Raw genomic sequence first — 13,591 nt, 5'->3', positions numbered from 1 at the left:
TAAACAATGAAAATGGGAGAGACAAGCTGGAAAAGCGACTTTTGGCTTGTAATTAGTTAATAAGTCGCTGCAACCGTACCAAATTTGGTCCACCGGCTTCCCTCAACAACCATGCCCCGTAATGTATGTTTATAATATAAGCTTTATTTCTTTACTCAAATTTATGTTTATAATAATAAACAATATCAATATGCTTGAGCTCCATATATATATTATTTCTTTACTGTAGCCCAAACAATTGAATTTCTACAATCATTTATATATGGGTTAGAATGCATATTGTTACGTCATCTAATTCATAATATTATATTAGCCTAGCCCGATATTATATTAAGCTCTCACCTATCTTTAAAACTCACGACTTCTCCTTCCAACATTCTCAGAAACAAATATATATATATATATATATATATCAATTTCTTGTATTTGCGAGCATAAATTTATAACTATGAAGAACAATCTGAGCAATGGCACAAAGCTTATACTTGTTCACCCTTACATACAGAAACAAGGAGGTTCAAACAGGCTATGGCTTCTTGCGTTCGTCTCTTTTCTAACCCTGGCCTTTCTCGCCACCTTAATCTACACCAGGGATTCCACAACCGCCGTCGTCGCCGCCATTAGTCCACCTCTGTCGAGATCCGTCGTCAGGGCTCTCGTCCATTACTCCTCCAACTCCAACAACACCCACCGCATGTCGTACACGGACATGAACCAGATCTCCGAAGCCCTCCGGCAATGCTCCCAGCCTTGTAATTTCCTTGTTTTCGGCCTGACCCACGAAACCCTTCTGTGGAATGCTCTGAACCACAATGGACGCACCGTTTTCATCGACGAGAATCGGTACTACGCCGCCCACATCGAGGAGAAGTACCCGGAGGTTGAAGCTTACGATGTCCAGTATTCCACCAAACTGAGCGAGATGCCGGAGCTGATCGCGACGATTAAGGAGAAAGCGCATAACGAGTGCCGGCCGGTGCAGAATCTCTTATTCTCAGAATGCAAGCTTGGCCTGAATGATCTTCCGAATCAGCTTTACGAGGTGGATTGGGATATAATCCTCGTAGATGGGCCTCGTGGATACTGGCCTGAGGCGCCGGGGAGAATGGCTGCCATATTCACCGCCGCCGTGCTGGCCAGGAGCAAAGACGCCAGCTCCCGAAACCCCAAGACTCATATTTTTGTGCATCATTTCAACATGAAAGTGGATAGAATCACGAGCGACGAATTTTTGTGCAGGGAAAATTTGGTGAAATCTAAAGATCTGATGGGCCATTTTATTTTGGAGAGAATGGAGAGTGGCAGCACCAAGTTCTGTCGGAGTAGCACCCATACCCATTCATCGCCATCTTCGTCAGCTGAAGATTCTTCATCATCTTCTTGATTAATTCATTTTCATCAGAATTAAATAATTTTAATGATGCTTGTCGTTGCCTTGAGGATCTTGCTGAGATTTATATAATTTAATTGTTTTAACGAATCCTTTTAGTTCTGTAAAAATATTAATAGTTTTTTTTTGGATTCTAGCATGCAATTTCTTTTGCTTTTTGATAAGGATGTAATTTTTTTCGATCGCGAGCTTTTGTCAGTATTTAATTCTATTCAAGTCAATAATACATCATGTTCCATATTCTTCTTGTGAAAATCTGTTGTCGCTGCTTTTCAGTACTTCTTGGATTAATGCTTGATCTATCGCAATAGTATGTAAAACATGCTAGCTAAGTAAACCGCACTGGACAAGCCTTGTGTGACACACTCACCTAAAAAACTTATGTGTTAATAGGAGGAATTGAACTGCTGACCATTTGACAAGAGCTCACCTATTCCATTAACTTTGATATTTCTTCTCCTACTTGTTTTCATCACTTAGATGAACAATTGCACATGCTGCTCAATTAAGTTAGGAAGATTTTAGGCAAGTAATTAACTAAGTTGTGTATAAACCAAATTAAATTTTAATTTATCACGAAATTGACTAAGATTTGGACATTGATTTCGAGTTTTTGAAGCTTGAAATCTGCTGAGCTTCGTGTTTCTTACTTGAGCTTAGCTCGATTCTTGCTTGCATTGAGATACTTTGCTGCTACTGCTCTTTTGGATTCTTTGCTTGATTTTCTTCTTGTGTGACTTCTTCTCGTGTGTTGCTCTTATGTTGGATGTCTTGGAGTTGTTGGGTGGGATTTTGATTGAGCTATCGGTTGCGATACATTTCTCCACACTTAGTGCTCGACATAATGGCTGTTTCTGCGCAAGCTACTGTTTTGGAGAAGGGGGACGGTATTTCGATGGATTCAGGGGTGTTTGATGCTACAAAGACCTCAGAAATTGATGCAAATGAGTCGGGAAAGTCTGCTTATGGTCCTGTTTTGGCTAAGAAAGTGAATGAGATTGGTGAGTCTTCGAAACAAGGGGCTAATCACAAGGGGAAGCAAAGCTTGGGTGGTCCGAAGCCCACTCGAGTGCCATTTGTGAATCTTTATAAGAGCAATCGTATGGTCAATATGAATCACAAGCTCGCGATAGTTGACACCGGTATTGGTAAATTGAAATTTGGAGTAGATGTGGTTGATCCCATTGACAAAGTTTATGGTGTATGATTACATGGATTCGTTGTTGGGGGTCGGCCTCCGGTTCCGACATTGCATGACTTTGTTCGACGATGGGGGAAGGATATTCGGTTCCAATCTTATGATAACGGATAAATTTTCTTCACATTCCCGAATCAAGAGGAGAGGATCATATCATGGGAGAAGATAATCACATGGTTTATGGTTATCACTTGTTCTTGAAGAAGATGCCACCTTGTTTTCGATTTAGGGCGGAGGATATGTGTACCCTTCCTATATGGGTACAAATGCATGGCCTTCCACCTGATTGTTGGAACCACACCATCTTGGGAACAATTTTTCTAGATTGGGACCCCAATTTATACGGATATGCTTACTCATGAACGGAAGAAAGGGATCTATGCTAGATTCTTGATTGAGGTGGACACATCCGGGGATAGATTGACTGATATGATCATTGAGTTACCTATTGGAGATGTGGAGATCAAGTGTGTTTATGAAAGGGATATCAAGACTTGCTCGATTTGCAAGCGAGTCGGGCATTCCAGTGACACTTGTGCTCACACTAGGGGCCGTCCTCATAGTTGGAGAATTGGAAGGGTGCCAAACAAAAACCGTAGTCGGAGTATTGGGAAAGTAGAGAATAAACAACGAGGAAGATCGAAAAGTGTGTTTTGGAGGGAGAAGGAGACGTTGGAAGAGATGATTTCTAGTCAAAGTATTGAAGAAGGGCCGAAGGGTAGTGCGAAAAATGATAAGGGGAAAGAGAAAGTTGTAGATGAAGAAGATTTTGTAGTTGAGATCGAGATTGAGGAACATATTCTTTATAATGATTTGGAGAGGAAAAGATTGAGACATCTCACAACTTGCACTACTTGTGCCAAAATTGCAAGTAGTGGGATTGAGTGCATATGGTTGAAAGAATGTTAGAAACAACTATTTGGTCCACATTTGAAGGAGAATGACAAATGTAGTAGTGGCAAACCGATTGAGAAGAGTAAAGGGGAAACAAGTAAGGATACTAAGGGTAACAAGAGTCATGGGGATCCTAAGGTGTGAGACCTCGATTCTAATAATTTAATAAGAATTAAATTCTATCGTTAATCATAAAAAATCCAAGAGATAAAGCAATAAATTTTTTTTAAAAAAAAGGAACAGTGCCTCGCTCGATCGGTAAAATTCAACCGATCGAGCGAGCAAATTTATCCACTCTGCTGTCCGCCACAAGGAGTGGCTCCGCTCGATCGGTAAAACTCAAACGATCGAGCGGGCAAGTTTTTACAAAAACATAAAAGAAGCCACTACTCCCTCGCTCGATCGGTCAATCTCTACCGATCGAGCGAAGGCAGCCCTGAACAAAAACTTCAAAAAATTCACCAACTTCAACTACAAAAATCCATTCCATACAAGATGTTATATATATAAAAACATGAAATCAACATCATACAAACTTTAATATTCATTTATTCGCTACAACATGATGCAAAAAAAGTTCGAGTTCTAAACTTACACCAAAACATAAACTAGATTGACATGCTATTCGATTTCTATACTGAAGTCCCACTTCTAATCCTCAACCTCGATCTATCCCTGTCGTCTATGACTCGATCCTGCCCCACCTCTTGCCAAATACACATACAAAACAAAACAACAAGCGGATAACTCCGGTGAGAATAAATTCCAGTAAAAGCAACAGAGCATGCAATATCAATTAGCATATCAATATCATGATATGACATAAATAAGATTCAATAATGATACAGATGAGATGCATGTCTTTAAAAATTCGGGATTATGAAAAACAGATAATCAACAGAAAATTCGTTCGGTCGGTTGGGATTCCGAGGCCAAGATCTCATGACTGACCACCGACTCTCCCGATCGAGGTGGGGCAACTTATCTCTATCCTCTAGACTTTGAGCAACATATAAAGAGTCTTCTGAACTCTGGGCGAAATCCACGACCCAGGCCACTCAGTTATAGTTTCCAAAATGCCTAATTTGATTCGGGTGGTTCTACCCTTTCAAAACAAAGGTAAATGCTCAATATGAATGCAATACAGTTTGATATGCAATCAACTAAATTCAGGTATTCACATAAGAGCACATAGTCAAACAAAACTCATTCAAGATCAAATAACATGCAATATGTGATTTTAGGGAAACTCGAGCTTTGACATCAATCTCGAGTGTTCTTTCCCATTCGATCGATGTTAGCTTATACCTTATTTGCTTTGAAGGTACTCCAAATCTGTAATTCAATAACAAGGAAAAATTCAATAACCAATTCAAACTCATTCAATCAACTAGGTAAAACTCATTATCAATCCTCGTCAATTTGCTAACGATTCAAACTCTGAAACTCTGAGCCCTACGACGTTCACACAAGTCTGAAAGAAGAAGAATAGAACATCAATATTCACATTCAACTCAATCGAATATGGCTCAAACATTCAAACCAAACGATATTTCAAAACTCAAATCGGCGGCATAAGCTACAAACGGACAACCGGAAAACCACAATCTCAGGAATTCAATCAAATACAATTCATACTTCATCCATTCATCAAAATCTCATCGATTCCATATCCAAATCATAAATATCAAAATTCACTTTTTTGAAATATGCTTCCAAAAATCATAACAATTTCGAACGACGCTCTATTTCAAAACCGACTGAGAATAAACGATAAAAACTAGTTCAAGAACATCGTAACCGAAACTCATTCGATTCTAACAACATCCGAAAAAAAAATAAATAAAATCCTTAAGAAAACATAATTATTATACAACCATATCGAATTCAAATGTATTATCCCAAATACAAAACAACTGGAAGCTTAAACAACTCCGCTGGAACCATCCGCCTCACCCAACTACAAACCTGTCCCATGGAATAGAGTGTCCAGAAATAACAAAGTACGGGGACGTGAGCATAAAATGCTCAGTACGAGAGTATGAGTATACGGTATTATACGTGCATGTATTCAAGTGAACTGGGTATCAAGACTCGAGATCAAGAATATCTGATGAAGAACAGACTTGGGCCCTGGGTATGTAGCACGCTGAGCCGTCGCTACAAGAGGTGACCTACATATCATGATGGTGACCTAACATAGGTCTACGTGTCCAAACAAATATCAGTGACCTGAAACGAGCTCATGTTTGCAACTAACATTGGTGACCTGACACGAATCTATGTGTCCAACTATCTACTGACAGGATAGGGTAAATACCCTACTACATGATAGCATAAGGATATAGCTCAAGATGCTCATGTATGCAACTTATAGTCATGACATGTTGTGTCATATAAATCATGCAATCAAATAATACATGCAAACACATAATACATGCATACTCAAACTGAATATCTCGAACAATACTTTTGTACCTCATATACTAAGGCAATATAGACCAGCTCTAAGTCCAAGCCTGCAGTCCGCACTACAATGCAAAGTACTCATGCATTATAATCTGATTCTAAAAGTCTTAACTAATCTATAGCATACTCCTTATTTACTATAAGGATCTAGAGCTATACCTGTTTCCGTCGTCAGCCCAATGATGACGACTGCCCCAGAACTTGGGCACCAATCCGCTGCAACCCCGGAGCACCTCGACAACTTCCGGACCAAGCCTAGGAAGGCTAGAAATACCCCAAAACACCTAGAATACACTAAGGGACGAGAGAAAGACTTGGAATTGTTGTGAGAAATTGAGAGCTCGGATGGCCTATTTATAGGCGGATATCGGACGCTCTGATCCTTGCATACACAACAAGTCACTGCATGCATATTTTGGAAGCACCGATCCCTACTTTGGAGGCTCCGAACTGCTGTGTCCATTCAACCTTGACACCTCAATACTTGCATGGCCTAACTTAGATCGGGCGCTCCGATCTTGAGTTTGGACGCTCCGATCTCTCCATAGCCTCCGATCCTATGATTCTTGCCTCCGAAGTGTTCGGACCTTCCAATCTTGAGTTCGGACGCTCCGAACTGCCCTTGGCCAAAATTTCATAATTTGTTTGATTAAATCCAAATCAAGTCTCTAATTCATGCTTAACCATTTTTATTCTCTTAATCTTGTAAAATGGAGCCGGGCTACTACATTGAGGCCTACAATATAGTGTGGTAGGAGTTCTTATTTAGGCAGTGGGTAAGTCCTAAAATGGATTAAGTTTGTACAAATGACTTGTATAAATCAAAGTCTTCTAGTGGATCCTTCCAAGGGAAAAAAGGGACGACATAGGAGTCTTATCTCCGAACATCCATAAAAAAATTCGTGTCTATCTATTTATCACATTTATTATTAAATAATATTAAGCATATATTATTATCTTTTAATAACTTTATTATCATACCAAGAGCTTCACTTTTTTATCTCGATTTTCAAAACATACTTTTATTTATTGCCAGATTTAGGGAGACCCCAACAAATATAATATTATTTTTGTACAAATAACTGTTCAAATTTTCTCCATGAATGACCCAAGCATTTATGTGATCTTTCACTCATCGTTTTACCATCGTCCTATCATAATTTGATTTTTCACATAAAACAAAAGTCGTAGTAATTGAGTTTTCTAAACTGTGGTAATTGTTTTATACCATTTGACCCATTCATTTGAAAGATATGGTCAAAATACCCGAGCGGAGTAAAATTGTAATTTCATCGGTATAACTTTTACTTGTTGCTCAATTTGATCCCAATTTTGAAAAGAATTTTATCTCATACTTTTCATCAATATTGTAGATATTGATATATACTTTCTACAGGTCTAAGAATAATATCATTCTCATTTTCAAAGCCAAAGTTATTCTTGTTTTACCAAACCTATAAAAATAAAAAAATATTACAATTACACAACAACTTATATTTTATACAATTTATTATAAAATACATAAAATTAATTCATTAATAAAACTTAAATTCTGAAATATTTTTATAAAACATTCCATAAATATACATTTTTTTTATGTTTATCACACCCCCAAACCATCTTAATGCTAGTTCCTAGCAATTTAAGCGTCGATATGAAAACAAAACATATTGATTGATTTAAATAGAAATGTTATAGAAACTATTCAAGTGTTTAAAATAAATTTGAATATGATCAAAGTTATATCAAAATTACCATAATTTTAATTTATGAAATAACATGGGTCGATCAATTCAAAGCATCTTACCACATATTTAAATATATAAGACCTTAGAATTTTCAAATTAGAGTCTCAACTTCATATTCTCATACGTTAATAAATGTGTTTAAAGGTAAAGTTTTCACTCAAAATATAGGAAGTCTACTAGTTTAAAATATAGTAATTTTTTCTTCTTCTTTCGTGATTCGAATTTGCGTTCTTCTATAATACCTTGTAATGAAATTGGGTCAATGCTCTCTCTCTCTCTCTCTCTCTCTCTCTTATTTATTCTCTCTATTTTTTTTCTTTTATTTTTGAGAAATATAAAGAGTGATAAGTGCAATTTATGCACTTAAATGTTGTAAGATTTATCTTGGCTTTTGTTATGAATCGAGAGGTATTATGTGTATTTCATTGTTGTTCATGTGGAATACAGAAAATGGACAAGATATATGAATTTTATGAAAAGAGAGGTGTTGATGATACAAATGAGGTTTAATAAAGAATTAAAGACATGATTTTGCAAGCACAAAGGAAAAGCCTAAGCACCGAAAGAGGCGCTTAAAAGCCAAAAAAACGATGCAGAATCGAAGTAGTGGCGCCTAATGGACACATGAAGGTGGTGCCTAGGCGTCGATACCTTGAACCTGAATGGTGCCTAGGCGCCACTCTCAAGCGCCTAGGCTCTGTCCCTGCAAAAAAAGGAAGGAAAATGAGTTTTTGCAAATCAAAAATCGGACTTGTTGGGCTTTATTTGAAGGGCTTCAAGACTTATAAAAGATGGACTTTAACCTACATGAGTGAGTAATCGGATGCAGAACACACACACAACATAACAGATTCTTTGAGAGAGAGAAAATGGCAAAAGCGAGTATTTGAAGAAAGATCGATTGCGAATGCGAAGAACTCTGCATCTGGGGACAGAGACGCGGATCTAGCTTCGTTATTATTTCTTTTTTATCTCCTACTTTTAATGTTTGATGTCTAGACTCATAAATATGCCTTGTTTTTGCTTCTTTTGCATTATAAACTAACTTTTTAATTCTAGAGGATTGACGTAGCTTAGTTGAGATGATTTTTATGGCTCTTTGATTTATGTGATTGAATTTCTCAAGTTTACTTGTGTTTTTTAGGTTTGATTGTCTTTCAATTTACTGGCCATAGATTGAATGTTAAATTTATTTAGAATCTGACACTCAAGAGAGAGGATTTTGAATATGATCATAGGAAAATGCACTGTTGAATGTTTATTTAGTCCGGGAGACATATACCGTCATCAAAGCTTAAGTAAGAACATCATTTTCACAATATCATAAAATATAGATTTTTAATAGGGATATTGGAATGAAAACTTAATTGATACATTCTATTTGTTACTTGGAAAAGTAAAATAGAAATAAGTAAGTGTTATTGGCTAATAAATAAGTGGAATTCATGAACATAAATTCGATAGAAGTAGTCATCATTAAAAATAAGTGAATCAAACCTCTAGATAATTTTCTATCATTGATATCTCTCAATTGTGTGTGTTTGATTGATGTTTTTTCTATTAAATTTATTTAAGTTTGAAGAAATATGTATTTTTGAATTTTCTTAATAATGTATGGTTTATTTTAATTATAATAATTAATATAATTTTGAATACATACTCCTCGTAGGAACGATAATTTACTTATAATATATTAAAACTTGTCATCGTGCACTTGTGAGCAGAAAATATGCAACAAGTTTTTGGCGTCGTTGTCAGGGAGTATTTTATTTGAATTTATATTAGTATTGTTATCAAATAGTTTAGATTTTAATTTAGAGTTTTATTTATTTTTTGTCACTGATTCGTTGTTTTTCTTCTGTTTCTTAGCTTATGCGAAGAACCCATAGCCTTGATTCTCTGATTTTTTATCCCGATATCTAAAGAACCACAAGAGCATTAAGAAAGAAATGAAGAGAAGAACATAAGGAAATGACAGAGAAAAATTATGATGAACAAGCGCCACATTTGGTGCCAATCAGAGATCACTTCAAACCAATGATCCATGGACACTATTCTAGTATAGCTCGAGGGACTATCAATGAAAATAATTTCGAGCTGAAGCCTACGTTGATCAATATGGTAAAGCATAACCAATTTAATTGAAGCGCCACTGTAGATCCTCATATGCATCTAATGACATTCCTGGAGAACACGGACATGACAAAAATTAATGGTGTTTCTGAGGATATTATTAGATTGCGTTTGTTTCTATTTTCTCTCCGAGATCAGGCAAGATGTTGGCTTCAATCACTACCGCTAAGGAGCATAATTACTTGGAAGGACATGGTAGTGAAATTTCTGGAAAAATATTTTCCTCCTGTTAAGTACACCCAATTAAAGATTGAGATCAACATATTTAGGAAACATGATTCGGAAGAGTTGTACGAGGCATGTGAGCGTTACAAAGACTTGCTGAGAAGGTTATTGAACCATAACTACAAAGACTGTGTACAAATTAAAATTTTTATACAATGGTTTGAATGCACCAACAAGGATGTTTGTGGATTCAACTGCTGGAGGCACTATATTGCAAAGGACCTTGCTCAGGCGTATGACATGCTGGAAAAAATAACTATCAATATCTTTCAATGGCCTAGTGAACGATATGGAGTCTGGAAATCAGCCAGAATCTATGCTCTGGATCCCATCACATCTCTTTCTGCTCAAGTCTTGGCATTGACTACAAAAATAGCTGCAATGAACATAGTGAGTACAACAAATTCTGAAGGTGTGGCGTTCACAATTGAAGAGTCACACTCCTGAAGAGGCCAATACATCAACACCATATGCTATAGACGATATCGAGGTAACCTTGTTCCAAATGCTTATCATCCTGGTTTACATAATCATGAAAATTTTTCTTATTCATTTAACAAGAACGTATTGAATCATCATGCGGGAATTAATACAAACAAAGGAGAAGGGAAATCATCTTTTGAAGAATTAGTTGAGAATTTTGTTGCTGAATCTGGACAAAATATGGTGAAGACTGAATCTCGTCTTATCTTGGAGACGCATATGAGCAATATGAATTCCACGATGAAATCCTTGGAGAAACAAATTGGGCAACTGGAGAATGCATTGAAAGATCAAAACAGAGGTAAGTTCCCGAGTAACACTGAGGTGAATCTAATCGAGCATTTCAAAGCCATAACACGGAAAAGAAGTTGAGGCTGATGAACCTAAAGCTGAAGTTGAGAAGGAGAAGAAAGTTGAAGAATCTGAAGTTGGAGATAGTAAGAATAGCAAGAGAAAGACTATGTATTCAATGAATGCCTCCGAAAAAAATATGTGCCGAATCCGAAGCTCCCTTACCTGCAGAGATTTAATAAAAAAACATTGGATGAGCAGTTCACCAAATTTTTTGAGATTTTCAAGAAACTCTACATCACCATTCCGTTCGCTGAGGTTTTGCAGCAAATGCTGTATTATGCCAAATTTTGGAAAGAAGTTATGTCTATGAAGCGAAAGTTGGAAGAGTTTGAAACAGTGAAGCTGATTGAAGAGTGCAGTGACATCCTTCAAAAGACGCTTCCAGAGAAATTAAAAGATCCAGGGAGTCTTACGACTCCTTGCAATATTGGTTCTTCTAAAGAAAAGGTGTTCATGATTGAGCAAGCAAAGAATATGTTCATATTTGTTCAAACTTAAATAAATTTAATAGAAAAAACATCAATCAAACACACACAATTGAGAGATATCAATGAGAGAAAATTATCTAGAGGTTTGATTCACTTATTTTCAATGATGACTACTTCTATCTAATTTATGTTCATGAATTTCACTTATTTATTAGCCAATAACACTTACTTATTTCTATTTTACTTTTCCAAGTAACAAATAGAATGTATCAATTAAGTTTTCATTCCAATATCCCTATTAAAAATCTATATTTTATGATATTGTGAAAACGATGTTCTTACTTAAGCTTTGATGACGGTATATGTCTCCCGAACTAAATAAACATTCAACAGTGCATTTTCCTATGATCATATTCAAAATCCTCTCTTTTGAGTGTCAGATTCTAAATAAATTTAACATTCAATCTATGGCCAGTAAATTGAAAGACAATCAAACCTAAAAAACACAAGTAAACTTGAGAAATTCAATCACATAAATCAAAGAGCCATAAAAATCATCTCAACTAAGCTACGTCAATCCTCTAGAATTAAAAAGTTAGTTCATAATGCAAAAGAAGCAAAAACAATGCATATTTATGAGTCTAGACATCAAACAATTTAATTGAAGCACCACTGTAGATCCTCATATGCATCTAATGACATTCCTGGAGAACACGGACACGACAAAAATTAATGGTGTTTCTGAGGATATTATTAGATTGCGTTTTTTTTCTGTTTTCTCTCCGAGATCAGACAAGATGTTGGCTTCAATCACTACCGCTAAGGAGCATAATTACTTGGAAGGACATGGTAGTGAAATTTCTGGAAAAATATTTTCCTCCTGTTAAGTACACCCAATTAAAGATTGAGATCAACATATTTAGGAAACATGATTCGGAAGAGTTGTACGAGGCATGTGAGCGTTACAAAGACTTGCTGAGAAGGTTATTGAACCATAACTACAAAGACTGTGTACAAATTAAAATTTTTATACAATGGTTTGAATGCACCAACAAGGATGTTTGTGGATTCAACTGCTGGAGGCACTATATTGCAAAGGACCTTGATCAGGCGTATGAAATGCTGGAAAAAATAACTATCAATATCTTTCAATGGCCTAGTGAACGATATGGAGTCTGGAAATCAGCCAGAATCTATGCTCTGGATCCCATCACATCTCTTTCTGCTCAAGTCTTGGCATTGACTACAAAAATAGCTGCAATGAACATAGTGAGTACAACAAATTCTGAAGGTGTGGCGATCACAATTGAAGAGTCACACTCCTGAAGAGGCCAATACATCAACACCATATGCTATAGACGATATCGAGGTAACCTTGTTCCAAATGCTTATCATCCTGGTTTACATAATCATGAAAATTTCTCTTATTCATTTAACAAGAACGTATTGAATCATCATGCGGGAATTAATACAAACAAAGGAGAAGGGAAATCATATTTTGAAGAATTAGTTGAGAATTTTGTTGCTGAATCTGGACAAAATATGGTGAAGACTGAATCTCGTCTTAGCCTGGAGACGCATATGAGCAATATGAATTCCACGATGAAATCCTTGGAGAAACAAATTGGGCAACTAGAGAATGCATTGAAAGATCAAAACAGAGGTAAGTTCCCGAGTAACACTGAGGTGAATCTAATCGAGCATTTCAAAGCCATAACACGGAAAAGAAGTTGAGGCTGATGAACCTAAGGCTGAAGTTGAGAAGGAGAAGAAAGTTGAAGAATCTGAATTTGGAGATAGTAAGAATAGCAAGAGAAAGACTATGTATTCAATGAATGCCTCCGAAAAAAATATGTGCCGAATCCGAAGCTCCCTTAACTGCAGAGATTTAATAAGAAAACATTGGATGAGCAGTTCACCAAATTTTTTGAGATTTTCAAGAAACTCTACATCACTTTTCCGTTCGCTGAGGTTTTGCAGCAAATGCTGTATTATGCCAAATTTTGGAAAGAAGTTATGTCTATGAAGCGGAAGTTGGAAGAGTTTGAAACAGTGAAGCTGACTGAAGAGTGCAGTGACATCCTTCAAAAGACGCTTCCAGAGAAATTAAAAGATCCAGGGAGTCTTACGACTCCTTGCAATATTGGTTCTTCTAAAGAAAAGGTGTTCATGATTGAGCAAGCAAAGAATATGGACCGATGCAGAAAAGTTGAGAGCAAAGTATAATTGCGAAGCAAGCATGATCCGTCGGTGGCAAAGAAGAAGAAAA

General features: G+C 36.5%; 1 protein-coding gene across 1 annotated transcript; it reads left to right on the top strand.

Moving 5' to 3' along the window:
* Nucleotides 1–325: 325 nt before the first annotated feature.
* Nucleotides 326–1,526, top strand: LOC140893008 (protein IRX15-LIKE). Its single transcript, XM_073302078.1, has one exon. It carries the CDS (start codon nucleotides 449–451, stop codon nucleotides 1,382–1,384), a length of 936 nt encoding a protein of 311 aa, XP_073158179.1. The 5' UTR covers nucleotides 326–448; the 3' UTR covers nucleotides 1,385–1,526.
* Nucleotides 1,527–13,591: the final 12,065 nt, after the last annotated feature.

The sequence above is a fragment of the Henckelia pumila genome, chromosome 3 (assembly GCF_033568475.1).
Source record: "Henckelia pumila isolate YLH828 chromosome 3, ASM3356847v2, whole genome shotgun sequence".
Lineage (NCBI taxonomy): Eukaryota > Viridiplantae > Streptophyta > Magnoliopsida > Lamiales > Gesneriaceae > Henckelia > Henckelia pumila.
Note: the sequence above shows the minus strand (reverse complement) of the source record. Positions and strands in the feature narration are given on the sequence as shown.